Genomic DNA, 26,583 nt, shown 5'->3' on the forward strand with positions numbered 1-26,583 from the left:
CAAAAATTGCTTAAACACGAACTTATCACTCCGCGTTAAAAGCAGCTCGAAAAAAGTCATGGTTTAAACTCACTCCCTTTTTTTACTCAAGCTCGACTAAAACCACCACTCTAATTTGACTTCTCATTGACATCAAAGCGTCGAAAATGTTAACAATATTTAGAAAAATGATCGCTCATTTTTTAAAAAATAGGCAGAAGAATGGTGCAAACAAATCGAACAGCCACCTTTGACAAAAAAACACTTTCAGAAAACTGTTGCATACTGAAACCACTGACGAAAAAAAAGATCAATTCAAAGTCAAGTAAAGAAATATTTAGGCCTGATTTAATAGAAGTCCACATAAAAGGGAAAAAACTCATTAAGCAATTTGAGATCGAGGGAATACTCACGCAACAATAGAAAAGCGATAATAGGCCAACAAACCTGTGTAACCAAAAAATTGCACGAAATTGGCAAAACTTTAATTTTGTTGATTTTTGGTCAAATTTCTCAACAAAAATACTGTTTTATACTATAACGTCAAAACTAAAAAGATACCCAATTTTTTTTCGAGCAATAGCAGTCTTTCGATCCCAAAAGAATGCAAAGAAACAAAACAAAACCATTATTAGGAAAAGAGAAAAAGCAACCATAGAACTCAAATTGCAGCACGTAAAAATCGCCTGCAAAAAACAAAAATTTCTTTAACACAAATTTATCACTCCGCGTTAAAAGCAGCTCGAAAAAATTCATGCTTTAAACTCACTCCCTTTTTTACTCAAGCACGACTAAAACCACCACTCTAATTTGACTTCTCATTGACATCAAAGCGTCGAAAATGTTAACAATATTTAGAAAAATGATAGCTCATTTTTTAAAAAATAGGCAGAAGAAAGGTGCAAACAACTCGAACAGCCACCTTTGACAAAAAAAAAACACTTTCAGAAAACTGTTGCATACTGAAACCACTGACGAAAAAAAATGATCAATTCAAAGTCAAGTAAAGAAATATTTAGGACTGATTTAATAGAAGTCCACATAAAAAGGAAAAACCTCAAAAGGCAATTTGAGATCGAGGAAATGCTCACGCAGCACTAGAAAAGCCATAATAGGCCAACAAACCTGTGTAACCAAAAAATTGCACGAAATTGGCAAAACTTTAAATTTGTTGATATTTGGTCAAATTTCTCAACAAAAATACTGTTTTATACTATAACGTCAAAACTAAAAAAAGATACCCAATTTTTTTTCGAGCAATAGCAGTCTTTCGATCCCAAAAGAATGCAAAGAAACAAAACAATGGGCAAAAATTTGCCAAAATTAGCATAAAATTCAAATTAATTATTGAAAAACTTGAGCTTAATACCAATTCAAATATTAACTTAAACTACAGCATATTCAAAGCTATTAACATAAAACATCTCTCAAAAAGAGCGGTATTAACAAAAAACCAATTTTTCCTTCCACCCTCTAAATTTGTTCCGCAATCAAAGACACTTCTCCAATAATCCTCTTCAAAGTAAAAAAAACATAACCAGGGGTGGGGCAACAATGGGGGTGGTGGGCAACAGCGGCGTGGGGGAGGGCCAACAGTGGGGGTCAGACAAAAACTGGGGTCAAGCAAAAAATTGCATAAAAAAGACCGACAGGACTAATATAATTGCTACAAACTTCGTTTGAGAGCAATTAAAAAGGAGAGTGCCTAAATAATAGCCTTCAGAAGTCTGACGGTGACTAGTAATCAATCTAATTTATTTTATTTTAATCCTACCACACCACAGCTTTTGATATGTTTAAATTTTCACCTATGGTACACGTTGGGTCAAGCAACACTGGTCCGATTATCTCGACACTGTCTGGGATCTCGACTCCTTTAGGGATGAGTGCGGAGGGTTCCTTGTTCTTCAGGTGGTTCAAGTACAGACACATCCCATCAAGATAATCGGGAGGCTGGCCCACATCCATCCAGAATCCTGCAATTCAATTAATGCTCCAAACCAAATGGTTTAAAAGATTAATTACAGCTATGTCACAGGTGTCAAAACGGAACCTACGTTAAAAGCATGTCATTTCGAACTATCACCCGCAGTATTGTCAGATACAACAACGTTTAACTGATCACGTGCCTTATTCCAAGATTTATAACAGCCCTCCAAAAGTTGCTTTAAAAATAAAACCGACTTATTAAATTCTCTCAAACTACAGAAGGAGGTCGATAATAGCCAGCTTACGCTAAGAAACGCTACCGTAAGAACAAATTTTCCACCAACCATCAACCATTTCAGTTAAATTGAATGAATTGTATACTTCAAAAATTTAGTAGGATCTGTTCAGTTTGTGCCCCCCTCCCCCCAGGTAGTTATGCTCCCCCAAGTTACATAGCACGAGTCATTACATAGTAAATCATTTTGTAAAAATATGGCACGTGCATCTGGGGGTTGCAAATAATATGAACACACTAAGCTTGGTGGGAGCACAAACGGAAAAGATCCCTTTAGTATTTAGCGAAGTCCTAATAAAACTCAAAGCAAAAAATGAAACCATATTTTGCGCCTTCTGGCAGTTAGCTGCATTCACTTGAGCTTAGCTGCTGAAAATTGTGTATGAGTAATATGGATAAACGAAAACCAAATTTGAGCGTGATACTGTCATTCGAAAAGTCAATTCGGCCACACAACCTTTGCATTAAAAAACGAACGATTACAATAATCGCTTCAAACTTCGAGAGCAATTAATACGACTTTTTAATAGTCCATAGTATTTTTCAAGACATCTGCAGCCTTCTGAACGTACGAAGATTCTGCAACTTTCAACTAAGATGGCGCTTAACTCGGATGTTAAGCCACAAAATCGCCTTCCAGCTAAATTGAACTGCCAATATAGCACAAATTGTTTGTGGTACTAAACGCAACTTGGTATCAGCTGACCAGTTCAGTTAGCCAACGAGATCTGAATGCCTCTGGAGTTTAATCCAAAAGTTCTGCACGTCAATTTTGTATGCGCGACTTTTTGCGCAAAGATCTGCGGTCACTGCTGGGTTAACAAGTGGTTCCCTGGGCAGAACAATATAGTCCAAGCAACTCATCTGGCTCTGAAGTATTTTTTTTAGAAAAAGTCTATTTCAGCAGTTGTACGTTTTTGTGTACACAAAAGGGTATGTTGTTCACACCTGAGTCACATCCATACAGCTTCCCTATTTTATGTGACCGTATTCTAATTAGTGATTCTCAACGGAGATTTAAACGAACAAATGCGGTCAGAAATTAAAACTTCATAAACGTTTACGAAAACAGAGCTGTAAACATGATCAAGTACATAAAAACCATGAGCCATTCCAGGAAAAAAATAGGCTGATTAAGCCTCATTTGGTCGTAAATGCCATGTAATAAATAAAAGTTTGATAAGAAAATTGACGGGTCTGTAACTCACACGGTTTTTGTGAAACCAAAAAATTGTGAGATTTTGACAAAAAACACGCTCCAATACAATTCGAATACTTTAGATTGTAAAGATCCACGAAAAAAATACACCGAAATCCCCTTTTGATTGCCAGAACTAGCCTTTCTATCTCTGTGTCTAATAAAAACACGTAATTAAACCAAATTTTGGCGTAACACAATATGAAACAACAATTTTGCACAAAAAAATCAACGTGAATAAACATGACGCTATAAGAAAACGAAATTACGTCAAATGTTCACTAAAATTTCAAAGCTCAAAAGTATCCGCGATAGCTTCGTTGATCTGCATTTTCAACAAGAGACCGAAAAACAAATTTCTCCTATTAATTGCAGATATGCTATAATTTGATTAAGAACCTATATAATTTATTGCTGCTTCTATTAGATGCTCTAAAAACTTCCAGTTCAAACAAATAGCGAGCAGTTGGCTTCTTCAGCAGCTAGCAGCGCGGCTTAAGAAAGCTAGCGTTTGCTTAATTGAGGGTGTGGTGTTATCACGTGGGCGAAGGAGGAAGTGGTGTTGAGCGCGGGAGCGTGTTTGCGGTTACGGATGCAAGAACCTGCCTTCATATCATGAATATATGTCCCTTAAACTGCTTCGGTGATTCGTAACTAGGTTACTGTAGGGCTCTAAAAACACTTAATGACCTCTGGACTTTACCTGTTTATCCCGTTATCGCGCAAAAAATCGGTCCGGCAAAAAAATCGCAAAAAGGCCGCAGCACTATAATTAAAACTTCGTCTGTGAGCAATTAAAAATTTGAAGAAATCATAAAAAAATAAACCGACTAACGTCGGATGAAATTAACTCGGAACGACAGGCGAGAAGAGGGCAAAGGCTAGAGAAACTTTTATGGTACAAAAACTTATGGGGTGAGAGGCGTTAGCATGTTTAAACACTACGCTGCACGGGTTATGTACGTTCATCTCTCACAATCAGTTTTTGTGGAGCAACAGACTTGTTTTCTGAATGTGCCCAATTCAAATGAAAAGTTCAAGAGCAATTAAAAAACAGGGCCCCGATACAATTCAAATTCTTTGAGTTGTAAAAACATCAGAAAGCTAAAAAAAATAGCCTCAGCTATTGCTTTGCGGCTGTTGTAAAACTTTTCAGTTAAAAATTCTAAGCTTGAAGGCTTTTTAAAGATACCACTCAAAACTCGCTATGCGGAATATATCGAACGGTTGGAATTGACTGAAAAAAAGTTGAGCGTATAGTTCCTTTCCCCCAATAAGGTGGAGTTGGAACATCAACTGTATAACATAAACCGGCCAACATAGGAAAAATTAATCTCGAACTCGAGGCAGGGCAATTTAATTCAGAGGGGGCTGTTGCAAAGAAAAACTTCTTTATAGTTTGAAAGTGCTTCGCTTCTCCGAGCTTCGGCGTCCTAGACTGCAGCACTTAGCACTCCACTTTCAGGCCCTTATTATCTCCTAGCTTACAACCACTTTTGTTTTAGCAACGCATACTTAATTACTAAAAGCAATTTAGGTCAAGCAAAAAATCAGGAAGTCAAGCGTGAAAAAGTCACTCAAGAAGTGAAATCGAAAGAATGTTCTATAGAAAACGATCTAGCAAAAAATTAGCACAAAAAAGACATGTTTACAATAATTGCTTCAAACTTTGTTCAAGAGCAATTAAAAATTATGAGAAGCCAACCTTTCAAGTTGAAGGCGTACAGCTGTTCTTCAGATGCCATTAGAGGAAAGACCTCGGTTTCAATCGAAGTTTTCCGTACCTAAAAGCACTCTTTGCCACAACAGTTCAGAAAACGATTTCGATGTTGATGCGGAATTCAAACCTCTATCCTGTCGAAGATTTTGTGTGTGAAAATGTAAAGCCCAGCATTAATCTTATTTGACACAGGTTCTTTTGGCTTCTCGACAAACTTCTCAATTTGGCCACTTTCTTGGAAGACAACTACACCATACTTGGATGGATCATCTACTTTGGTTACCTAAACATGAATTGCAACATGATTCTATTGTTTATGCGCGATTCAATATACCAGTAGAATTTCAGCGCTAAATAAATCTTTCAGACAAAACATGACACATACTGGCCAACATTTGAACTTGATAGAGAATAATTCTCATTTTCATTTTAAGTTGGGACTGCTATTCTTTCGTTGTCCGTCAATGCTTAAACAGCATAAAGCACCAGAGGAAATTTTTAAAATCTTACAACAATTGTTCCCTCTTTCTTGTGTGCTTTATGGAACTCAAGCAGCTCTGTGAAAGGATAGTCGCAGATGATGTCACTGTTAAGAACAAAGAAAATAGCTTCGCCATCATTTCCAAGCTCAGTTATGACGCCATCTTGCAAAACCTTTTTCGATAATGCAATTGGTCCAGCTAAAAAGTTAACATCAGATCAGATTATTCCTTATACAAATCAATAAAAATTCATTTCTGTCACATTTGTAAGTAGGTCATACCTGTGCCCAAAGGCTCTGATTCGTAAGTAGCAGATATCTTAATGCCCAGTTGTTTTGCATAAATATTAAGTTCTTCTTCGAGCTTGTCTGCTTTATAGCTGACTGCCAATATCACATGTTTAACACCTGCCTGAAAAGTAAAAAAAAAAGACTTGCCACTTTCTCAATGTTTATGTAGGTTTGTTTTCGCTCAATCGTACCTTTGCAAGCGCTTCAATCTGATGAAGTACAATCGGTTTGTTGCAAAACTCGACAAGCGGCTTCGGTGAGCTGAGTGTTAGTGGTCTCAAACGTGTACCATATCCGCCAACAAGGATTAGGGCCTTCATTTATCTGAAAATCAAGTGCACACAAATAAAATAGGCAAATTTTGCTTCCAAAATTCATAAGACAATGCTCGTGGCCCTGCCCTCCCAGCTCAATGTCCATCAGAAATGGATTGACGCATTCATGTGATCTGTTCGGTTCCACAAGCCATTTTATGACTCAATTGCGAATTAGCTGCTGTCATGTAGAACGTCCTTATGTGGTAAATACTCGTGCGCGTGTAGTTGTACGAGATACGTAGCCAATAAGTTGACAGATCCAAAGTAATAGATCACAACCATAAAATCAAAAACCACCAAATATTAAAACCAAGGTATGCTACTACATTATTTCTTCTCTCGCATAATGACAATACTGCATTATAATAATAAAGAAGGATTTAGGATCAAAAGTTCCATGGTTTTCCATAAAAATAAATAGAGTTTCTTTAAGTCTGTACAGCTGTTACAGCCACATAAGTGCAATGTGCTAGGATGACAAACATTGAACCGGACTTAGAAAATCCATTTATAGGTCCAACAGTCTGCTTCCAGATCGAAGAAGATATTGCATTTGTAGTATTCATTAAAGAAATTGCCAAGATGACAAGCTCGAAACCAGACATCAAGAATAGTCGCATTGTTTCGCCAATCTATATCAACTCCTAGAAAATGATTTTGCGAATAGAAAGAAAAACGGGCAGTTCTTGATAGAGAGACGAGGGGAGGATGTCAAGTTTCAGCCGTTTGTCATGGTAAGATATGGCATTGCAGCTTGTCATGGAAATCCAAGACACCGCTTTTAAGAAACGAGATATCAAAATTTTGATTTTGAGAGGTTCCCTTTTAGCATGAAAAAAACAAGCGTTGAAAGCTTTCTCTGTTTTCTTTGATAAAGAGTCTATGAGATTGGGAGGGGTAAGATGCTGCTGATAAGGAGTCCCAGATCTTTGATATAAGATGTCATTCATAAAATTTGTCATTCAGTGCATTTCGAGCAGTGCCTTTAATGCATGGACTTTAACTTTTTCCATGTTCAATGCCATAGAGTTATTTTCGAACCACCGCAATAGTTTCCTCTATCTAAAAGTGTTATGGGATCATCTCAGTGAACTATATTCATCAGTGTAGCCGAACAATTTGGATATGATGCACGACGGTAAAAATGTTTTTGTAGAATATGAAGAGTGAGGAAGAGTATGGAGCCCCGAGGAACACAGCTAAGACCTGTAACAAATGTGAAAATGCATCGTTCAATCTAACCGTTTTTGTTTTGAAAGATAGTTACTTCATAAATCCAAGCAGTTTCCCCCAATTCCGACCATGCCCAGCTCATTTATTTTTTTAAATAGATAAATTAAGAAATGCCCCTCCCCAACACTGGGTGAATATTGGCTGGTCCGGGGCCCTCCCAGCACTGCGTCTTCATAAAGCATTTCGTATTGTTTAAATCTATCAATAAAATGATATATACAAACATCAGCTGAGGAAGTAAAACAAAAGACAGACAGCATTAGAAAACAAACAAATAATGACGAAAGTAGATGAGTCAAACTAACAGCCTCCCTTCTTCAACCACAGCTCCCATCGAGGCATCTACAATTTCGCGCCGCCTAAGTGTCCTTGACCCACGAATGCAGGGGATAGAATTCCGCAGGAGAGCAAAGCTGATTTTTGTCCTTAGATAGTAGTAGTAGTATAAGACTTTATTGCTTTTGAGGCACTAAATATTGAAAAAACTCAGAAAATGATAGTCATCAAACTTATTTTGAACAAATTTGAACATCAATGACTTTAGATTAGAATAGAACGAAGGGTGCTCAAACACATCAAAAGACGCAATTTTGTGCAGTTCGTTGGCACACAAGGCACTTCGAATGAAGAAATTTCTCCGCGTAGATTGATTAATGGTCTTTTTTACAACAAATGTCGGCCTGTTGGAATTTCGTAACAATCGACTTTTGTACTCAAGATAAAAATGTTCACCAAGGGGCATGTCATAGAATCCAAACAAAATACGATTGAGCATGACCAGATCCCTGAATTGTAGGAAACATAGATACGATATGATATCAGCGTAGCAATCCTCTTTTCGCGCAGAGAGCTTTGATGCCAGTTGTTTCAGCGCTTTTGAAGCTGATGGGCAAGCTCCTACAGTGCATGCGAAGACAAGCGGACAAAACGTTGCTTTCTCAACTTCAGTTATTCTTTGTTCATATATTTGTTCATATTTATTTATGAGCAATTCATGGGAGACTTTGTCAAATGCTTTTTGCAGTTTACGTAGAAGCCGTTGAAGTAGGAGCAATCAAGGGATTTCATGTAGCTTAAACTTTCATGTAGATATTCTACTGAATTTGTTTTGTTTGAGCGTTTCGACGTGACACCATGTTGGGTTGGTGTCAAGATTTGGTAGATTATTTTGGTCGGTTTCTCGAAAATCTATTTCCTGTGAAACTCTGATACGGTCAAAACCAGGCTGATTAGCCAATAAATGAACACGTCTTGCTGGTCACACATCTTGCATGCAATCAGATTGAACAGCAAATTGAGACTTCGACAGTGATTTGCAGAGATTTTTCATAAAACAGTTAACACTCTCTCGCCAATTCGCTTTCCTTACGTTCAGTTGGAGTATAGCTTCTTCCATTTAGTCTACGTTGAAAAGTATTTCCTATGAGAAACTTAGCTCACGTCAGTACTCGCTATGTATATATGTACTTAGCGTGGACACTGAATTGAAGTAATTGTTAAACGTTTCTAGCTTTGCACTGCCGGTAAAGTCTGCTCGTTTGTTTAAAAATATTTTGCTCGGAATGCTGACTGACTTGTTCATAATATTGAAAACAACGTTGCAAGGCGCTAATTTTAGCTTATTTTAAAACCACTCTCGTATTGTTGATGATCATTTTGGAGTGATAGGTTAAATTCCGTCTAAGTTTTCGTATTTGATTTTGCTTGAAGGCATTGGATTTTGCTGCTGTTTCAATTTAAAAGAATTCAATTTCCCGATGAGGTGCGACGAGCATTGTCCCATATGAGGCGCTAATTTAGAGCTTTGTTCTATGACGGTTGTTAAAGTCTTTTTTGATTTCAAATAGCAGTAGTAGTAGTAATAGGCTTTTGGGGTTCCAGGGGCATCTTTCATCCCGATTGAGTGTTCATTTGTTTGTACAGTTCTGGTGTTATCTATTAGTGAGTTTTCCGTAGGGGTTGCATGAGCCACACAGGCATAAGATTCTCCAAGTGCAAGATGTTTTCTCGTTGTAACAATCAACAAAATATTGCCAATAGATGTACGTCAGGGAGCTCTAGTTCAGTTTTACATTAGTGTACTGTGCATGTCGAGATAGGATATTGTTGAGAATACTGGCATGTCTGACGAATTTCTCGTCGGATTTTCTTTTTCGGGTGCTGTTCACTGGTTCTTTACTCTCACCCTGTCTGGTTGACTCGTTTTCATTTAAAGTCAGAAGTGCTGAGGGTTTTATATCAACTCTGCCGTTAAGTATCATTTGCAGGTAAAGTACATCATGCAATCCAATGAAAAGGGATACTGGTAGGAGATTGCAGCGAAGTAGCCTGGCTTTGTAGTTGTCATTGTACCCGTAGAACCAAACTGTAGCGTGCTTTTCAATTTTTTCTAACCTATTCAGAGAGCTGACGCTGGGATAAAAGGCTTGAGAGCAGCAAGTGAGGATTGGCATGACATAACCTGTGTACGCATGGATTTTGAGCTGAGGGATTAGGGATTTTAGGGATTTGTTCGATCTAATAGTACCTAATAGTATCTATTGGGCTCTTAGAGATTTGCTCGATCTAATAGTACAGTTTTCAGTCCAGCTCAATGAGTTACTTAATAGGAGACCCAGATCCCTTTGTAAACAAGATCTGATAAGTTCTTGGTTTTGTAGTGTAGCGGTCATTTCACCTTTGATTACAACCAGACTTTTTTTGGCATTTAGTTTCATGTTGTTAAGAGTACACCACGATTCTAATTTTTCCGTGCCTGAGTACCAGACTCAGGCACGAAAAAGCCACTATTTTCGAAGATCAAACGTCTAATTGACAATTTCCCTGCAGTAAAGTTGGTAAAGAATATTGGGGTCTTTCCCATTACAGCCCCACCCCCATGAAATCATAGCGCCCCCATTATGGTATAATTACCATGATTGGGGACTATAGGTTATCTGACTGACCACTAAGCAGGGGAAGGGCTATAATGGAAAAGACCCGAATATTGCAGTGACCCGAATCTCTTTGTTTTCAATTAGCTTTGTTGTATGTAAATACTCCGAAGTCTGGTTTTGTCTGGTACTCAGTCGGCGATTTCATGTATTGGTCTGATGTTGACTGAGACTTTTCCGCGAACTAGCAAATGATCAGAGCTAAAAACACTCTTCTCAGATAGTTGTCATGGTCAATAATTATGAACCACTGCGGTTTATTACTCAGAAAACCGTCTAGTGACTTAACGTCTTGAAGATTTGCTCGAAAATTGAGTGACATATTGCGTTTAGGACACTAAACGCATACACAGGATACGTGGTACCCGTAATATTGTACGCATGTGAGGTCTGGTACGCCACCAAAACAGACTTGTCAAACATCGAAAGAATACAGAAAAGTGCAACACAGTGGATTCTAAACAACACAATTCCCTATAAAGAAAGACTTAAAGAACTCAACTTATTGCCACTGTCAATATACTTCGAACTCCATAGTCTCCTACTGTTCTGCGCCATCACTGACCACAAGTATGACATAAAATCATCAGACTACATATCTCGTAATAGCAACGAACGAACCAGACAAGGCTCCAACTCCAGCTTCAACATTCCCAAAACCAGACTCAAAAGGACCGACGATAACTTCTGGACACAAAACGGAACACTGCACAACATTCTGAGTAAACATATCGACTTAACAACGAAAGAAAACAGAAAAGCACGAATAACACAGCCGTTTTGGAAATACTTCGAAAAGTGCAACGAAATCAATCTATGTACCTGGAGGATACTCTGCCAATGCACGAACTTTAACCAACATTCCAAACTTACTCACTAATGACATAAAAGGGTGAAAACCCATGGTATATCCCTAAAGACTTCGCTAATACTACTACTACTGTTCATTTACCGATGTCGAAGCCATTGAGGGCCTTTGTAAACAAGAAAAATTCATCTATCCGACTATCAAATAGCGAACCGCATTGTATTTGAACAGTTTTCACACAAGGAAACTGCCCAGTTGAGCGAGGTCTGAGGAAGAACTGTTGAACAGTGCTCTAGATACAACAGATTATGATTCGTGTATTTCAGAAGAAGACACTTTTCAGTTCAGCACTGTAATTGTTGAAGTGGGACGCTATCAATGCTAAAGTGTACAATAAAAAGTAAAAACCACAAAATTACGTTAAAAAAATTGTTGCAAAATTCTACAGTGCGGTTTTTAAAGATTAAACTAGTTGAAACTCTCGCCACGAAAGACATTCAGAATTATTCAAGCTATCAGGAAAGTGATCTTTGTAGTGCTTTTTTAACAATATTTTTGAACACACTGTTGCTAGTTTTGAAATCTGTGATATGATTTGATAGTGAATTCCATTTTTTGACGTAGCATGGAAAAAAAGTTGTCTAGAAAAGAAGTTGATCTGTGGTCATGGAAAATTATTTTTGAGTATGCTCGTTAATTTGCACAAGATAAAATCAGTGTAGTATTGAATGCATTTATTCTCGCCTCATATATTTTTTGAGATAAGAAATGGACAGTTGATAAATTCTCTGTTGAATCCCGCTTTCCTGTTCTTTTATTCCTAAGCGCCGTGACGATATGCAACTTGAGCGGAAGAACACCTCTTTAAGTCCCCAGTTCAGCTGATTTTCTAAAGAAGTCGTCATAAGTTTTGGGTTTTCTAATGTGCTTAGTAAATAAAGCGGATAAATTGAGATGGGACAGAACAATTGAATGAAGTTAAATTTCTAAGCTTAATGTAGGGATGTAAAGAAGAATTAATTGTCAATTAAAACTTAAATTGATTGGAAAACGAATGTTTTTGAACATTGCGTTCATCGTCAGGTTTAAAAATTGAATGAAGTCATATACAAAGTATGATAGGCTTGTGTTTGACTCTAATTCTTAGAAATTAGTTAAAATAACATCAAATTTTTGAAAAATTTGCAGTTAAAATCACTTTAAAACGTTTTATTTACACTTATCACACAAAAATTAATTGAATTTCTTCTTGAGGTTTTAAAAATCCCGGATATTTTGCTTTATATTCCTGGAAAGGGATTTTCATCTTCATTCTTATCTATCTGTTTTTATTTTTTAATTGTTGGAGTTGACAAAATTTTGAATTAACATGTACCAGAATAATTTTTGATTTTCAAAAGTCTAATTTTTTGAATTTGAACAAATACTTCAACGTCAATTCCCCCCGGTACTCATAGCGCGTAATTAATTGCGGTTTCAGCTTTTTGATGTAGATCGCTTCTATTGTCGTCATACCCCGCGACAGGTATCAAGAATCTCACGTTCATTATTATGCGCTCCTTTTTTGATTTCAAATAGCTGTAGTAGTAGTAGTAATAGGCTTTTGGGGTTCCAGGGGCATCTTTCATCCCGATTGAGTGTTCATTTGTTTGTACAGTTCTGGTGTTATCTATTAGTGAGTTTTCCGTAGGGGTTGCATGAGCCACACAGGCATAAGATTCTCCAAGTGCAAGATGTTTTCTCGTTGTAACAATCAACAAAATATTGCCAATAGATGTACGTCAGGGAGCTCTAGTTCAGTTTTACATTAGTGTACTGTGCATGTCGAGATAGGATATTGTTGAGAATACTGGCATGTCTGACGAATTTCTCGTCGGATTTTCTTTTTCGGGTGCTGTTCACTGGTTCTTTACTCTCACCCTGTCTGGTTGACTCGTTTTCATTTAAAGTCAGAAGTGCTGAGGGTTTTATATCAACTCTGCCGTTAAGTATCATTTGCAGGTAAAGTACATCATGCAATCCAATGAAAAGGGATACTGGTAGGAGATTGCAGCGAAGTAGCCTGGCTTTGTAGTTGTCATTGTACCCGTAGAACCAAACTGTAGCGTGCTTTTCAATTTTTTCTAACCTATTCAGAGAGCTGACGCTGGGATAAAAGGCTTGAGAGCAGCAAGTGAGGATTGGCATGACATAACCTGTGTACGCATGGATTTTGAGCTGAGGGATTAGGGATTTTAGGGATTTGTTCGATCTAATAGTACCTAATAGTATCTATTGGGCTCTTAGAGATTTGCTCAATCTAATAGTACAGTTTTCAGTCCAGCTCAATGAATAACTTACTAGGAGACCCAGATCCCTTTGTAAACAAGATCTGATAAGTTCTTGGTTTTGTTGTGTAGCGGTCATTTCACCTTTGATTACAACCAGACTAAATTTTTTGGCATTTAGTTTCATGTTGTTAAGAGTACACCACGATTCTAATTTTTTCGTGCCTGAGTACCAGACTCAGGCACGAAAAAGCCACTATTTTCGAAGGTCGATCGTCTAATTGACAACGCCCCTGCAGTAAAGTTGGTAAAGAATATTGGGGTCTTTCCCATTATAGCCCCCCCATGAAATCATAGCCCCCCATTATGGTATAATTACCATGATTGGGGGCCATAGGTTATCTGACTGACCACTAAGCAGGGGGTGGGGGCTATAATGGGAAAGACCCGAATATTGCAGTGACCCGAATCTCTTTGTTTTCAATTAGCTTTGTTGTATGTAAATACTCCGAAGTCTGGTTTTGTCTGGTACTAAGTCAGCGATTTCATGTATTGGTCTGATGTTGACTGAGACTTTTCCGCGAAGTAGCAAATGATCAGAGCTAAAAACACTCTTCTCAGATAGTTGTCATGGTCAATATTTATGAACCACTGCGGTTTATTACTCAGAAAACCGTCTAGTGACCTTACGTCTTGAACATTTGCTCGAAAATTGAGTGACATATTGCGTTTAGGACACTAAACGCATACACAGGATACGTGGTACCCGTAATATTGTACGCATGTGAGGTCCCGTACCCAACCAAACCAGACTTGTCAAACATCGAAAGAATACAGAAAAGTGCAACACAGTGGATTCTAAACAACACTATTCCCTATAAAGAAAGACTCAAAGAATTCAACTTATTGCCACTCTCAATATACTTCGAACTCCAGAGTCTCCTACTGTTCTGCGCCATCACTGACCACAAGTATGACATGAAAACATCAGACTACATATCACGTAAAACCAACGAACGAACCAGACAAGGCTCCAACTCCAGCTTCAACATTCCCAAAACCAGACTCAAAAGGACCGACGATAACTTCTGGACACGAAACGGAACACTGCAAAACATTCTGAGTAAACATATCGACTTAACAACGAAAGAAAACAGAATAGCACGAATAACACAGCAATTTTGGAAATACTTCGAAAAGTGCAACGAAACCAATCTTTGTACCTGGAGGATACTCTGCCAATGAACAAACTTTAACCAACATTCCAAACTTACTCACTAATGACATAAAAGGGTGAAAACCCATGGTATATCCCTAAAGGCTTCGCTAAATAAAAAGTAAAAATCACAAAATTACGTTAAAAAAATTGTTGCAAAATTCTACAGTGCGGTTTTTAAAGATTAAACTAGTCGAAAATCTCGCCACGAAAGACATTCAGAATTATTCAAGCTATCAGGAAAATGATCTTTGTAGTGCTTTATTAACAATAATTTTGAACACACTGTTGCTAGTTTTGAAATCTGTGATATGATTTGATAGTGAATTCTATTTTGTTGACGTAGCATGGAAAAAAAGTTGTCTAGAAAAGAAGTTGATCTGTGGTCGTGGAAAATTATTTTTGAGTATGCTCGTTAACTTGCACAAGATAAAATCAGTGTAGTATTGAATGCATTTATTCTCGCCTCATATATTTTTTGAGATAAGAAATGGACAGTTGATAAATTCTCTGTTGAATCCCGCTTTCCTGTTCTTTTTTTCCTAAGCGCCGTGACGATATGCAACTTGAGCGGAAGAACACCTCTTTAAGTCCCCAGTTCAGCTGATTTTCTAAAGAAGTCGTCATAAGTTTTGGGTTTTCTAATGTGCTTAGTAAATAAAGCGGATAAATTGAGATGGGACAGAACAATTGAATGAAGTTAAATTTCTAAGCTTAATGTAGGGATGTAGAGAAGAAGTAATTGTCAATTAAAACTTAAATTGATTGAAAAACGAATGTTTTTGAACATTGCGTTCATCGTCAGGTTTAAAAATTAAATGAAGTCATATACAAAGTATAATAGGCTTGTGTTTGACTCTAATTCCTAGAAATTAGATAAAATAACATCGAATTTTTGAAAAAATTTGCAGTTAAAATCACTTTAAAACGTTTTATTTACACTTATCACACAAAAATTAATAGAATTTTTTCTTGAGGTTTTAAAAATCCCGGATATATTGCTTTATATTCCTGGAAAGGGATTTTAATTTTCATTCTTATCTATCTGTTTTTATTTTTTAATTGTTGGAGTTGACAAAATTTTGAATTAACATGTACCAGAATAATTTTTGAATTTAAAAAGTCCAATTTTTTGAATTTGAACAAATACTTCAATTTCAATTCCCCCCCCCGTACTCATCGCGCGTTATTAATTGCGGTTTCAGCTTTTTGATGTAGATCGCTTCTATTGTCGTCATACCCCGCGACATGTATCAAGAATCTCACATTCAATATTATGCGCTGTACCACAATATTCAACGATGTGCTGTCCCACTTGGAAATCGTTCTTTTGATGCTCCAAAAATCTAGTGGGAATAATTCGGATGATTTGGCCAACATCGATGGAACTGCATCCGTTATATGTAACATTAAATACAACATGGGATTTCAGATTCTTGTCAAAAGATAATTTCAAGGCGGATAAACAAGTTTTTAGCTTTCTTGTTGTGAAAGTGATTTGAATATCACACAATTTCTTCAGTCTGCTTGCAAAATTTTTAGTAATAATTCCTCTGTATTGTACAAAAAATCTCAGTTAAGGCTCCTTATTATTAAGAATTTTGAGTTTTGTTGAGACCTTTTCCTTTCCCTCGTGACTATTTTATCCAACGACTCTTTAACAACACTGGAGAACCACTCAGTTGTATATAGATTTTCAGTCCAGATCTCTTGATTTTTCTGGAGAGCCACATCAAATGATTGCCAGTCACTGGTCACATAAAAAATCCTCTACACAGTCCCTTGGATCACAATTTTTTTATGTTGTAACGGTGCACAGCTATTGATATTTAGATTTCGGTGGATTTTTTATACCAATGACCTCTAATTTTCCTATCTTTGTTTACGTTTAAGTTTATATCTGGAAATGCCAGGTCTCAACTACCTTTTTGTGTTTCAAGAAAGAATTGTAAGATCTTGTGAAGAGAATGTGGATACTCAAGGTAATCTAGAGGGTTCCCCCTGACGGTGCACACTTTGTCATCAACATACCTCTTGAATAATCTCAGTTCCTGTGTGTCCTTTTTTGTACATTTTTCAGCACAAGAGGATCAAATCCAAACAATGTCCTGCATGGTCTTATACTCTGTGTCAGTGATATCTTGGTGTTTTGCATGACACCAGTTTTTTCATGATTCACACTCCACCTCTTTCCCTCGGAAAGTAACGCGTCGGTTACAGTCAATGCAAATCAACTTTGTGCCAGGAGTTTTGTTCTCCCTTCCCTCATTTGTTTTCTGTAAGGATTTTTCAAAAGATTTCATCCACAAACTTGCCAAAATTACAGCTAGCAAAGCACTCATTGCTAAACCGTCCGATTAAGTGTACCACATTTTATGGAGTTGAGTTTAATGTAGGGTGTTCCAATTGAGTCTATAGTTTTATCTCCGGATCCATTTTCTTTAACGTTTGTTTAAGATGATTCATGAGACTGCCATCAATAGTTAGTCGTAATCATTTCCATTAATTAGACTATTTGATTACTTTGTCATCTATTAATATTGTACTTTGGGTTGTGTTTCTTTGAACATTTTGTCTGCTGAAATAAACAAACTCTGTTTTTGAAGAATTCAAATTTAATTGATGTCACTGAAGAAGTTTGATTAATTTTGTATATTAGTTTCCGGGGACTTTTTTCTATCTTTCAATCCTTGTTAGAAGCAAAAACTAAGCAGTTGTTACTATGCTGTACCACTTTTACATCAATTCCACAATACCGTTCCTTGGGGGTACACCTCTGATAACTGTTATCCATTTGGAGTAAATAAAAACTAATTTTACACCCTGAAGTCTCTTAGAAAGAAAGTATTTTATCAGGTTCTGTGCATTACTATCAAAGCCAATTATTTTTGGTTTTTCTCATGAGATGAGGAATCAAATGCTTTTGAGAGATCCAAAAGTGCAGGTTTGACAAAATTGTTTGTGTCAACACTTTTACAATTAAACAATACGATTCTTTAAAAAGTAACAAAGCATCGGCTGCTGAAACAACTTTTCGAAAATCAAATTGAAGCGGATTCATAAATTCAATTTTTTGTGCGTGATTCGATCTTTGTTTGTGTAAGATTCGCTTAAAATTTCTAAAAATGCACTTGTGATTGATATTGAGCTGTATATGTTGCATCCATCGGGTCACCTTTTTTGTAGATAGGGCTGATTTCAGCTTTTTTAATGCAATCTGGAAAAAAAGTTTGTTTAATGTATTCATTAAGAATTTAAGTAGGATGTGGTACAATTATTATTGACCATCTTTTATAGTCCAGGCAGGAACTGTACAAGGACCTAATGGATTGTTGGAACTCAACTCCCTGACAACATCATGAACTAATTTTTCTCTAACAAACTAAAAACTGAACGATTTGGTATGTTTGCTTAGGTTATCTTCTTGGGTCTATCGTTTAACATTCTTGTCTCCAAAAAAATTACCAACGTTAGAAAAAGTATAAACAGGAAACTCTGATATTTCAAACTCGTTATTTAATAAGTCTTTAAACGAACATTGCAACGCACCTAGAGTATTGAAATTTTTTTGTTTCCCTCTAAATGAATTAATGAAATTCCAGCGTTTTTTTCAGTGTCCAGAGATTCAAAACAATGCCTTGAATGATCTGTTTTTTAAACATTTAATAGGTTTGATAGAGATTGTCGCTTTTTGTTATAAAATTGCCAATTGGTAGACTTGATAGAAGGTTTATCTCTGGTATGTCCTGAGTTCATTTTTTTCCGTTATATTTCCTACACTCTTCTTCGAACCAGTCAGTTTATTGCAAATTCTTGTGTTTGCGATTTCAATTAATTTTTTACAATTTGAGCGTGAATTTCGAGTGCGTTGCAAACAATGAATATCAATATATTAAACATTACGAGATTAACATTGCATTGATAAAAGAAGTGAAACTGGAACTTAATTTACACCTTAGAATGTTGTGCTGTCAGTAAGTCAGCATGTTTTTGGGAACTCTTGCCACTTGGTCTGCCCTTTCGGTGACGCTAATAGCCGGAGAGAATCTGCATTCTCATTTATATTCTCCGTCAACCATATTTCAGGCAGGCAGAACATTTGACAGAAAGCATTGAGTAGATTAGCGGTGGAAAACTTGCTTGTCGTTTGAAATTAGGTACAATTGTAAACTAGAATGATCTGGAACAGAAAAGATAGTCAATTGAGTTCTTCGGCCTCGTTAATTTCTTCGAAATTTATAAGAACACTTTTTTCGAATTATACAAGAAAAAAAACTTTGGCAAGATTTAAAAAACAGTTGAACCTTTAAGACCTAAAAGATATCTCAATGATCAACTACAAAGACAACCATTGAAACCCTAAAAGTGCTGAAACCCTAAAAATAGTAGAACAGAAATTAAAGAGGTACACTGTTTTCCTTAATATTTTAACCTGAATTGAACTCAAAGAGTTTACGTCAAAACATTAAACAACTATATACGCATTTGTTTCATTCACTAGTTAATGAATTGGAGTTGTAATCAGTGAGTGTCCGCTCTCGTTAAGATAGCTTTCAAATTGAGCGATAATCAAATTCTTAATAAAAAACTAATAAGAATTCAAGACTTAATTTCCTGAGATCAACAATGTAGCGGGACAAAGTCAAAACTGCAAACAAAGATCCTGGTAGAGTACAAAAATAGAAATATATAATCTTCGTATTTCACAACGTAAAAGACAAAAAAAAGCTATAAGACTGATGCGATTCATAAAAGAAAAACGTACGTAAGATTTACTGCATCAGACAACTAAGAATGTTGTCTGCCAAACGTAATTGATGCTCTTTTCAAGGTCGAGAAGATCAAGAAAGCAATTAATTTCACCTCTAGATTCTATATTTATGTATATATATATATGTATATATATATATATATATATATATATATATATATATAAATACATATATATATATATATATATATATATATATATATATATATAGAATTGGGTTCCACCGGGGTTTGAACCGCAACCTCTAGGTTAAGGCACCTATGTCCTAACCATTAGGCTATACCGCAGTCGGAACAGTCTGCGCGAAGGCACAAGTAATTATCTCTTTTCAGTTACGCTTACACGCAATTGCGTTAGCAACAACTTCAGACTCCAAAATTGACCATACGAAAACCTGTATAAAAATGAACAAACGGCGAGTTAATGAGCCGGATGCTGTTTGGACTTGAGCGGACCATGCAACGCCATCTTTGCCATAACGTAAACTCAAAATACGGGCGAGTGGGAAATTAGCCTCTTGGGCTGTCGCGATTGATTATCGAAACTAGATCAGAGGTTTTATGATTTCATCGGATGAGTAGTCCAATTGCAATGACGGTTCATTTGGGGAAGCTATTCTTTTGAACATCGCTTCTAAATGGCATTAGCTTACGCTGGCCACTCGACATATTTCAGTGAACAAAATCATCGACAGGGGAGAGTGAAGGAAGTCAAGTATTGCGTTAGCCCAAAAAAACGGTTTGGCGTTAATGCATCTAAATCGTTAGCACCAGAACTAGCGGCAGTAAATGGCCGGTTGTCAATTAAGTGTCCAATGAAACAAGTTGTAGTGAGTAGCATTTTGTCTGTGAGCCGACGATTTCCAAGGACTGCGTACAGCGTTTGTTTGAAACTTCGGACCAGCCTTTCCCATACCTCTCTGTGGTTTGTAGCAGAAGGAGGGTTAAGTTCCCACTTGACTCCGTTTTGTGCCATCTTCGAAGCAATTCTATGTTTGTCCAACTTCAAAAGACATAACAATAGTTCCTTCTCTGTGCTGACAAAGTAAGTGCCGTTGTTGGAGCTTATTACCAATGGCCCTTCACGACAATTAGTGAAGCGTTCGATTCCCTTAACACTCGAGTTTATGTCCATTGAGTGTGCGATCTCAACATGGACTGCCTAGTTTTTTGAAAGGTGATAAGAAAACCCCATCTTTTATCAGGGGAGCGACGGATGATGACGTAAAATGGACTGAAATAGTCGAGACAAACATTTGTAAAGGAGGACTTCTGAAAGGCAAACCGCTTGGACGGAAGATCAGCAATCATAGGTGATAAAGAAATTGTGCTTTGTTTTCTGCAAAGGACACAATTGAAACGTATTGAACGAACACATGAACAAAATTTCAGAACCCTTTATTTCTGTTGGAAAAGAGCGCGACGATAATTGACACCGTCATGGTCATTTTTTAGAGGAGCAAGATTCGACCAGATGAACGGAGCAGGCCTCAATGTCCAACATAAGGCAAATAAATTGCAATAGGGTTTATTTTATCGATTGTATTCAAATTACGGAGTTGCATAACTTCAATTGAAAAGATTCTGCTTGTGTAAGAAACCGAAGTTCTTTTCTGCTGCGTTGATGATCTAAAACTGTTCTGCAACGCTTCCGAAGACATTCCCCTCTTGCCGGCGTCAGTCAGATTTTTTTGTGAGTAAGTGATTCCATTTGATTGACTATTAATTTCTCTAGTATCTCCGGGACTCGTTATGCGAAAAACGGCTGTTTTTCTGGGGAATTTTAACACTGAAGGACTCTGGTACTATCTGTCCACATGAGGTGTGCTATGAATGTGAACAATGAGCACCTTGAATATTTCTCATCTGACGCAATAAGCCAGCAAAGCTGCTTGGAGTTCAGGTTTAGGGACCGAGATCGCTTTCTTCGGAGCTGCTCGAACCTTTCTTATGACAAAAGCTATTTCTCTTTCTTTTCTGTTGTTTGAAGAACTCACGGGGATGAGCAAAAATGCGACCGCGCTGAACATTTCCTGTGAACTGTCACAACAACATGTAGTTCAAAGTGCTCAAATGATCCCGATAAATAGCTCTGCGGTATAGTCATTAGCCCAAGTTTTGGTAGTTCAGAGCACCACAACCGCGTTACAACCTTAGATAATTCACATTTTGGTTCCGCAGCTGACCACTAGTGTGTCATTTATACGAGCCCACTTCAAACCTAGAACGTGAGATGATGACTCCTCCCCATTGAAGCACTATTTCACTTGTTCAATTGATTTATCATCCACCTCCTCCAGGAGGACCGGTACATTACTGATGAATTTAATCAGATCGAAACTACTTCTGTTGATTGGTTCAATCAATTTGGGCTAACCTTTTAGTGCTATGAGGGGTGACTCCACTGAGTCCAGGTAGTCATCGATATAAAATTATTGAATATCGTTGAGAAATTCTGATTTAACGTCTCTCACGGTACGCAATAAGGCATAAGTGACGCAAGTTGGCGAATCATTTGAACCAAAACTGTGTTTTGTGAAGTGATGTACTTTAATGTTCTTTTAAGGATCTTCCCGCTACAAAAAAAAAACGCAAAACACCATATTGTAAAAAACATACCTTTAATATTAGTAAAAACAACAAAATCATGTTGACGAAATCGGGTTATGGTATAGATTAGTTTCTGCAAGAGGTCTGAACTGGTGAGCAATAAACTGTTTAGAGATATAACCTGAAACTTTGAAGCATCATTAAAGACTTTTAGATATTACTCCTGCTTGTTGGGGTTCACAACTGGGTGATGAAGTAGATACCATTCCCTTCCAGCTCAATTGTCGATATTCCAATTTTTTCAACTAATAACATAGTTTTTGTCAAGATCGTGTTGAAATGTCTGTGCTTAACTTTATTACAAAACGGGGTCTTTACCTAATCTTTTCTTTATTGATTTGAACTGCGCCATTGTTGAAAAAAATGTTTGGAGTTTTGTTTTGTCTGAAGACCAAAACATGCCTACATGATATCAGACCTCACTCGGTACGATGGAGTGCTCGAGTTTTTTAGTTGCTCAAATATCACAGGCTCAACGGGGACCAACTTACTTAACTGCTCCAAATAAATCCATGTCTTACCAAGACTTTATTTCTGCTGCTAACTCGTATTCCTGTTTAGCAGCTGCATTCAAACAATTATAAATCGCACCACATGTAGACAGCAGCCGACCACATATTACCCATCCCAACTGTAAACGAACAGCAAGCGGTTTACGTAGTAGCACGTCTTGTTCGGTAATACGCATAAGTGATGATAGTTTTCTTAAAGAGTGGTTTTATCGATGATGTCAGAACTTACTAGTAAATTCTTTTTTACCTAAGGGAGTAAAACGAACGGAGAACAAGTGTTTTCGCCTATTGGTTGCACAGTACCTTGCCCTGCTTCCATTGTTAAGAGTTCTTGCATATAAATGCCATTCACTGTCAATTTGAATGGCTCTCTTTTCAACTGAAGACGATAAGCAAGCTCGGTAGATAACAAGGATTGGCTACAAGCTGTATCAAAGAGAAAAAGTGCTCTTGCGCTTACATTTGAGGTGCTTCCAAGATCAATTTCAAAGGCCTGAAGACGCTTTTTCATATCGGTGATTGAAGTGAGTTCCGAAGAACTAGTCTTCTCATGGATTTTGCATTTTCTACCGTAGTAGACGATGTCTTTGTGGAGTTCACTCTATTGGGCGTGGCAATGTTATTTTTATTTTCAATACTTAAGGGAAAACGCTTTCTGCCCCGTGAAGTAATGTGCTTTGAGTATTTTAGCCGCCTTTGTTTATGGATATTCGTTGATTTGGACACGTTCGGTAAGAATGCTTACCGTTGAAGCACGAAAAACAAATTTGGCACGCATGCCAATTGATCATTTTTTTGCTTTCTGAGATGTTTTATTTGAAACATGTTGTTTTGCATTTGCATTAGCGGCAAAGACTTTTGAGGAAATTTTTGTTCTTGTTACACTTATGCTACCGTTTTCCTCAGTTTTGCTCTTCAAAACGATTGGTTTCATGCGCTCGTGAGTTTTTGCAATCTTTATAATCAAACGTTGTTGGTCTCAACCACTCTTTATTCAGTGTGTGCGTTGATTATGATTCTTTTTAAATTGGCTGAAAGCTTTTGAACTGCATTGGTTAAAAGGGACGAGCTATGAAGGCGTGAATCATATAAAAATGACATAAATACGCCTGTGAGACTTGTTATTATAGGGGCGAAAGTGGTCATACTCTCTGAGTTATGTATTTTCTCCGGTGGATTAATCGACAATTTATCAAAATGCAAAGTAACCACAGGCTATGGCTGTCCAAACTTGTGCTCCAGTGTTTTCACTGCATCTCTGTACATTGACCTACAATAGGCATATTCTGCAATTGCAGCTTTTGCTTTCCCTGTTACCAATATTTTTAGGTATGTTAGCTTTACGTCATCAGTCAGTGTCTGCGAATCAATCGCACTTCTACAACCGCCAAACCGTTTGTGCTATTGATGGGTGTTGCCTTTGTATTGGGAGAGTTTCCGATCGGAAAAGGGATTTTTCTTACTGAAACTAAGCAACAGGGCAAGGTCTTTTGCTGTTACTAGTTGAGATGCTGAAGAGTGCGGCAAGCAAGGATGTTGCATGGGTGGCGTAATTCGGTGGTACGGGAACGAGGACAAAACAGTCGTGCATACCGGCAGAATGGGCAACCTACAACGCTCGGTTATCTAATATGATCTGGAGATTTTATTATGATAGTACGATGTACCACCTACCGTGTTTACTGTAGCCGGTACGCTTGCTTTGAAATCAGCTGTGGGATTCTGTGAAACGCTCAGGAAAGCATTCGAGATCGCATTTAATGGAAAATTAATTAACGTCCAGGTTTTCAAATTGGGCCTATAGTGAGTTAGTGGTGTCGATATGTCCGAGGCTGTTGCGTGCTACCCGCAGCTGCAGGCAAATTTTTTTCTAATTGGCTTGGCAATTGTTTGATTTGCGCGTCAACGGAGAGCGCATTTTACCAGTCATGTTGAGTATTGTTTGCTCAATCTGATTTGTGTTGGTGCTTGACCATCGTTTCCAGTCAAATCTGACTCTTGAGCAATCATTTCTGCTGTTGATTTTGATTGCTTATCTTGTGGCTGCTGGTTCTCATATGTTTGATTCTCGAATGAATTAACCTGTTTTAGAATAACGGAAAAATTTTTCTGAGATGCAGCTGCCGCAGAAGAAAAAGCATAATCAAAATGGGAACTGAATTGCTTCTGTTTGCATTTCAAGATGGCAATTTTTTTACTACCAACTGTCTCAACTCTATCTATAACGCAGTTTTCGCCTTTGTTGAAGGATTTTTGACGAAAGATTAGTGGATATTTTTGTGGAACAATTAGTGCTTGTCTCTAAATGCAAACATTCATAATCCAATAATTTAACTTCTTGCTTTTATGCTTTAATAAGACGTTTCCCATTTTCCTGGTGCAATTTCTTGAGGTCTATTTGACGTTTTTTGGAAAACAAATTTATCTCACGTCTTTTTGCAATCATTTCACGTTCTATTTTTGCTATCTGAGTTTTATTTTTTTATCAATTCGAGCGCCAGCTTTATTTTCTTCCTCAACTTTTTCGGTTCTAATTTTTTCTAATATAAAAATTTTCCTACGAGCTGCTGATGCCTTCGAAAAGTTTCTAGCAGAAACGGAGAAAAGGGTTTTTTGGGAACTATCAAAGCTATCATTTTTTGCTATGCACGTTTCAAGGAGATCTTTACATTTGTTAACCAAACCCTCTACTTTCACTCGCCTCGATTTTTCCTGAATAGCGTCGTCAACGCTCTCGAATAGTTTGCACAACTGTTTTTCGATCTTGGCCCTTACGTTATACGTCTTGCAAAATTTGCCAGTAAAGTATTTGAGATAATGGGCGAAAGATTATTACAACAGATGAACTTCAAAGGAAATGAAATAAAAGTGTTTTTATTGCACTACAGAATTAGGCTGTAGAACAGTTTAAGGTGAAGTGATTAATAATTGGACCAATCAGCCAACAGAGGAGATATAATGTGAACTGAAAACGGAGGAACGAACCGAGATTTTACCGGATTGAATGACTGAGCCTCAACGACCAAAAATTCTATAACCATTGTACTCTGAGTTGGGGACAGAGAACCACAAGTAATTGATACTCAGAGATCATAAACCCCAGTGCTCTATAGAACTAGAGAAAATATGCATATTTCAAGAGCAGTGGAAAAACAGGACGGCGACCACGTAGCGAACGAGTTGAGGAATAGGAAAAAGCAACTGAGGGTCAGCAACAGTTGCCAACTTTTAACCAAGAAAGCGATGCCGATCAAACGACGCTAAGACGAAAAACAAGCAACAATAGTGGGACGCGAAGAAGCAAATGAGGCCTACAATAGGCAATGTCTATATCCCTAGTAGTTAAACTGAGGTCTTGAAGCCGAAAAAATAGGACTCAGTGGGAACTTGACGTTAACCCAGCTTCAGCGGCAAGTTTCTTAGTTTTTGGCTCTGCGGCATCCTTTATTCAGTTTGTAATAATGTGTTTTCTTACGCAAACAACAAAGTGGTTTTTGATGCCTCAAAATTAAAGTTAACAAATTAAGTTCCAAATGAATTTCTTGGCAAAATTGGTTGTATTATTTTGCTAAGCTTGGATCTTTATGTTCTCGCTTTGACACTAGATCAATCATTACGTCATACGACAATCACAACGTCTGTTTGCTTTTAAAGACCAAAGATATTTGGTGCTCCGTTTAGAGGGCAAAAAACTATAAGTCCGCAAAACGTATGTGCGTGAGAATTATTTGTTATGTAAGAATTTAACGAAATAGTTAGTGCGTGCCAGATTATGATATCAGTTTTGTGCCGAAAATTTTATCCGACCGATACTGTACCGTTTTGTCATAGTTTACCAAGCATGGTTTTAAACTTAATCCCGGAATTGCAAAAACTGCGCTTCTATACTGGATTTTGAAACTTTCGATTAACTATTGTTTTAAGTGAATTCGAGATTTTTTTTCAAATTTCCAAAATCAATATATCTCTCACAATCAAACCAAATCTTTACAATCTACCCAATTCATGTTTTATAAACGTTGCC

At 37.2% G+C, this 26,583-nt stretch overlaps 2 protein-coding genes across 5 annotated transcripts in view; one reads left to right on the plus strand and one right to left on the minus strand.

Moving 5' to 3' along the window:
• Positions 1-18,192, minus strand: part of LOC142342897 (mannose-1-phosphate guanylyltransferase catalytic subunit beta-like) — a 45,616-nt gene extending 27,424 nt beyond the window's left edge. The window contains exons 1-7 of the mRNA XM_075394552.1: positions 18,181-18,192; positions 6,085-6,218; positions 5,885-6,014; positions 5,632-5,801; positions 5,249-5,404; positions 5,107-5,185; positions 1,788-1,955 (exon numbers count right to left, since the gene is read on the minus strand). Coding sequence (XP_075250667.1) covers positions 1,788-1,955; positions 5,107-5,185; positions 5,249-5,404; positions 5,632-5,801; positions 5,885-6,014; positions 6,085-6,213 — 832 coding nt within the window. The 5' untranslated portion in view covers positions 6,214-6,218; positions 18,181-18,192. The remainder of the gene's footprint in view (positions 1-1,787; positions 1,956-5,106; positions 5,186-5,248; positions 5,405-5,631; positions 5,802-5,884; positions 6,015-6,084; positions 6,219-18,180) is intronic.
• LOC142342898 (arrestin red cell-like) overlaps positions 1-26,583 on the plus strand; it is a 553,550-nt gene that overhangs the window by 350,410 nt on the left and 176,557 nt on the right. The window lies entirely within an intron of this gene.

The sequence above is a fragment of the Convolutriloba macropyga genome, chromosome 7, assembly GCF_964194025.1.
Source record: "Convolutriloba macropyga chromosome 7, txConMacr16.3, whole genome shotgun sequence".
Lineage (NCBI taxonomy): Eukaryota > Metazoa > Xenacoelomorpha > Acoela > Convolutidae > Convolutriloba > Convolutriloba macropyga.